Here is a 4,351-nt window from a genome sequence, read left to right on the forward strand (position 1 = left end):
TTACTATGGCTTAACGGGAAAAGCAACTTACAAAGTGTTGAAATTGTTGATGAATTCATCTGTGCCGAGCTACCCAATCCCCTTAAATTTCCAGCTCTTTATAATGTCGTCACCAAGTACATGATCCATGGTCCCTGCGGTCGATTTAGACCGAGTTCTCCTTGCAAGAAAGATGATAAGTGCTCAAAATTTTATCCGAAAAGATTCGTTGATCAAATGAGCTTTGATGAAGATGGCTATCCGATATATAGACGTCGTAATATGGGTGTGACAGTGAAGATCAACGACGTTGATATTGACAACAGATTTGTTGTGCCTTAAAATCAACTGCTGTTAATGAAATATCAAGCTCACATAAATCTTGAGTTCTGTAACAAGTCAAACGTCATCAAGTATCTTTTTAAGTATATCAATAAGGGTTCGGATCGGGTGACTGCAACTGTTGGAGAAACATATCATGTTGGTGAATCTTCTCAGGTGGTTGATGAGATCAAGCAGTATTACGATTGTCGTTATTTATCACCGTCTGAATCCATGTGGAGAATTTTTGCTTATGATATTCATCATAGATGGCCGTCAGTACAGAGGTTGACTTTTCATTTGCCGAACCAGCAACATGTTGTATTCGATGATGCTGATATCATTACTCATGTTTATTTGCGCAACAAAGATTTACTGACAATGTTTACGAGTTGGATGATGGCTAAAAGGCGGTTCCCGGATGGGTGGTCTTTAACATATGTTGAATATCCGGGAAAATTTGTGTATTGTTCAAACAGTAGGGAGTGGAAGCCGAGACAGAGGGGATTCTCAATTGCAAGATTGAGTTTTGCTCATCCGTCATCTGGTGAACTTTTCTATATGCGGATGCTTTTGAATGTGCATAGAGGTTGTACCAGTTTTCGAAGTATAAGAACCGTGAATGGTGTTACTTATGATACATTTCAGGAGGCATGTTCTGCCATGGGATTCTTGATAGATGATAAGGAGTATATTTTTGCTATTAAGGAAGTCGCCGAGGTAGCGTCTGCTGCACAACTAAGGCGGCTTTTTGTGATGTTGTTGCTATCTGGTTCCATGGGAAGGCCTCTGTCAGTTTGGAAACAAACTTGGGCTTATTTGTCTGATGATATTCTTTATCGCAGAAGGCATGAGCTGCAATATCCTGGTAAGAATTTTGTTCATTGTGATTTTATTATATGACAAGCAGGCACACACGGACACAGACAGTGCAGACATTATATTATCGTGCTAATATTTATTAATTATCGTTAAACGTAGATCTAACAATGAGTCAGGATGAGTTGCAAACATTTTGTTTATTGGAGATTGAGAAACTATTGCAGAGTAATGGAAAATCATTGAGAAATTATGCTGGCATGCCAGTTCCTAATAAATCTTTAGTGTCTCAATTTAGCAACTTGATGTTGCTGCGTGAGTTGTAGTATGACAATGTTTCTTTGACTCGTGAGCATGATGCAAATGTCTTAAAGTTAAATGAAGAACAGAGGGTGGTCTACAATAAAATTATTGATTGCGTCGGCATGGATTCTTTTTTGTGTATGGGTTTGGTGGCACTAGAAAAACTTTTTTATACAGGGTTTTGTCGGCTAGATTGCGATCTGAGAAAAGGATTGTTATAAACGTTGCTTCTAGTGGTATTGCTTCTCTGTTGTTACCTGGTGGTAAGACGGCGCATTCTATGTTCAATATTCCTGTTGAGCTGACTGAAGATACTGTTTGTCGGATTAAGAAGGATAGTGCAAAAGCTGAGGTAGTCCGATTGGCCGATTTGATTATTTGGGATGAGGCACCGATGACTAATAAGTTGGCATTTGAAGCACTCGATAGGACGTTACGTGATATAATGGTTTCGGTCTCTGATAGGAATAAAGATTTACCTTTTGGTGGGAAGGTGGTCATTCTCGGTGGTGATTTCAGGCAGGTCTTACCAGTTATTCCGAAAGGTTCTCGTGTTGAGATTGTGATGGCTTCAATAAATTCTTCTGTCCTTTGGAAATATTGCAAAGTTTTGTGTCTGACGAAAAATATGAGGTTAACAATGGGATTGGAACAATCAACTCCTCAGGAGTTAAGGTCATTTTCAGATTGGATACTTCAAGTCGTAGAAGGTCGATGTAGAACAGTGGTCAGTGATAAACTTTTTGTTGATATTCCTTCTGATCTAATAATTCCTGTCTTGGAGAATCCAGTGGAAGATATTGTAAATACAATCTATCCGAATTTGGTTCAGAATTTTCGTGATCCAAGTTTTTTCCAGGATAGGGCAATTTTGGCTCCGACTGTCGACAATGTTTAAGAGATAAACAATTATATAGTTGACTTGTTGCCCGGGGAGGAGAAAAATTATCTCATTGCTGATTCGATATATGGTAGTGATGTCTATTCTGATGTTGATGTTGATTGGATAAATGTTGAATTCTTGAATCAGATTAGGTGTTCTAGTCTACCTAATCATTCGTTGAAGTTGAAAATAGGCATGCCTATTATTTTGTTGAGGAATATTGATCCAGCTGGGGGTTTGTGTAATGGGACTCGACTTGTTGTGCGAGATTTAGGGAGAAATGTGATCGGTGCGGATATTGTTTCTGGTAGCAATGTTGGGGATAAAGTTTTTATTAGTAGAATGAATATGATTCCCAGTGATACGGTTATACCGTTTAAATTCCAACACCGTCAGTTCCCGGTTTCTCTATCATTTGCGATGACAATAAACAAGAGCCAGGGTCAGACATTATTAACAGTCGGTTTATTCTTGCGTCGTCCTGTGTTTTGTCACGGTCAACTTTATGTAGCTGTTTCCCAAGTTAGGAATAGAAATGGTCTTAAGATTTTACTTTGTGATGATGGATTAGTTGATCCTATCAGGACTGAGAACGTTGTATTTACGGAAGTTTTTGATAAGATATAATGTAGTTTCTTCTTATACATTCCAATCTTATCTGTGTAATTTATAGTTTTGTTTTGGTGTATGTTTTCTTTAAAGAGGGACAGTTTCTTTGGGATATGTGTAAAATCGTCTCAACCATTTTGTGTGCACTAGATGCACCAATTTTTATGAACGTTAGATTCTATTAAATGAAAATCAAAGGATGTTATGAAAGAAGAGTATTCATACGATTTATAAATATAGAATATATTACTATATATTAGCATATGCGTGGTTTCATCTTCGATGTGGAGAGCTATCGGCGTTTCAGGCCCGTAGACATCCAAGCTGGACGTTCTTCTCCAGCGTGGATTCTCCTCATGAAGGGTGCATGTGATCCTCTTTGCTTTCGTCGTCAGTTGTCTTTTCTCGCGATTCCTTCACGCAAGCCCCTTTTTTCGCGGATTTAGTTGATTAGGTAATCATCAAATTGGACCCAAGCCCCTTTGTTTTCATCTCCTGATCTGCTTTCCTCTGCCCTACCAAACGTTGTCTACAGGCTCTGTTTCTTCGGTCTTTGGTTCCTTGTCATTCATTGCAGGTTAAGGATTTTCCCATAGAGTCTCAAATAGAAGATTTGCAACCAATCAATCAGGTACACTCTTCTGGCCCTTTTACTTCCAAACCTATTTTCGTCTTCATCTTTTTCCTTTTTGTTCATTGTCTATATCCTTGTGATGAAATTTTGTATCTCTTAGACTGTTAATCCAGGTTTTACTGTCTAGGGTTTGTGAATCTGCTAATTTGCGAATTGTCTATCTGGCTTCGTATGTTTCTGGGTTCATGTTCTTTTTTACATCCTTTGGAAGTTGATGTTAATTTGAATATGGTCTATCAATTGGATTCATCTTCTTCATCTTCATTGTTTGCAATTTCGTGTTAATTTGATTATCATTTCTCCTTTTGTTAGTTGTTGAGTTTTTTTTTTGTATGTGGTTTGTCTATTTTATCAATGTTTTGGTTTTTATAATGATTAGAAAGATGAAATTTCTACTTATGTTTTCTTATATTTATGGATCATGGTTTGCTTTTGTCAATCATTGTCTAGGTATCGGGTTTCTACCTAATCTACTTCCTCAGCAGTAATGTGATTGGCAGAGTTTTTCCAACAAAGTGAGTTTATGGATCCACCCTTTCCTATTCGAGTTTTGCATTTCGATTTTCCTTCTCATTCAATAATCCATTTAAATTGTTTGTTATATTGTTTAATTTAATTTTTTTAATAAAAACTATTTTATATTTCATCTGTTGCATTTCGTAGACATAAAGTTGTTTGCGCTGAGTTTAATAGCTTCATTGAGAAAGGAATGGGTGTTGTGACACCAAGTTGGCATCATGGTCCTTTGTTATCTTTCCCTAAAAATGTCTTCTGCACATATATTGATGTTCTTCCATATATTA

At 37.2% G+C, this 4,351-nt stretch overlaps 1 protein-coding gene across 1 annotated transcript; it reads left to right on the plus strand.

The window, feature by feature from the left end:
* The first annotated feature begins 336 nt into the window (after positions 1-336).
* LOC112742435 (ATP-dependent DNA helicase RRM3-like) lies at positions 337-3,763 on the plus strand. Its single transcript, XM_025791666.1, has 6 exons — positions 337-1,168; positions 1,282-1,441; positions 1,600-2,314; positions 2,453-2,902; positions 3,492-3,545; positions 3,662-3,763. Exons 1-6 carry the CDS (start codon positions 337-339, stop codon positions 3,761-3,763), a joined length of 2,313 nt encoding a protein of 770 aa, XP_025647451.1.
* The last annotated feature ends 588 nt before the right edge of the window (positions 3,764-4,351 follow it).

This window comes from Arachis hypogaea, chromosome 14 (genome assembly GCF_003086295.3).
Source record: "Arachis hypogaea cultivar Tifrunner chromosome 14, arahy.Tifrunner.gnm2.J5K5, whole genome shotgun sequence".
In the NCBI taxonomy this organism is placed as follows: Eukaryota; Viridiplantae; Streptophyta; class Magnoliopsida; order Fabales; family Fabaceae; genus Arachis; species Arachis hypogaea.

What these genes read in the sequence shown, in the direction of transcription:
- LOC112742435 (XM_025791666.1), top strand. Translation starts at nt 337, where the DNA reads ATGAAATATCAAGCTCACATAAATCTTGAGTTCTGTAACAAGTCAAAC. An exon ending in GCATGAGCTGCAATATCCTG is followed by an intron (nt 1,169 to 1,281) that starts GTAAGAATTTTG and finishes CGTTAAACGTAG; the next exon opens with ATCTAACAATGAGTCAGGAT. An exon ending in TTGATGTTGCTGCGTGAGTT is followed by an intron (nt 1,442 to 1,599) that starts GTAGTATGACAA and finishes TTTTTTATACAG; the next exon opens with GGTTTTGTCGGCTAGATTGC.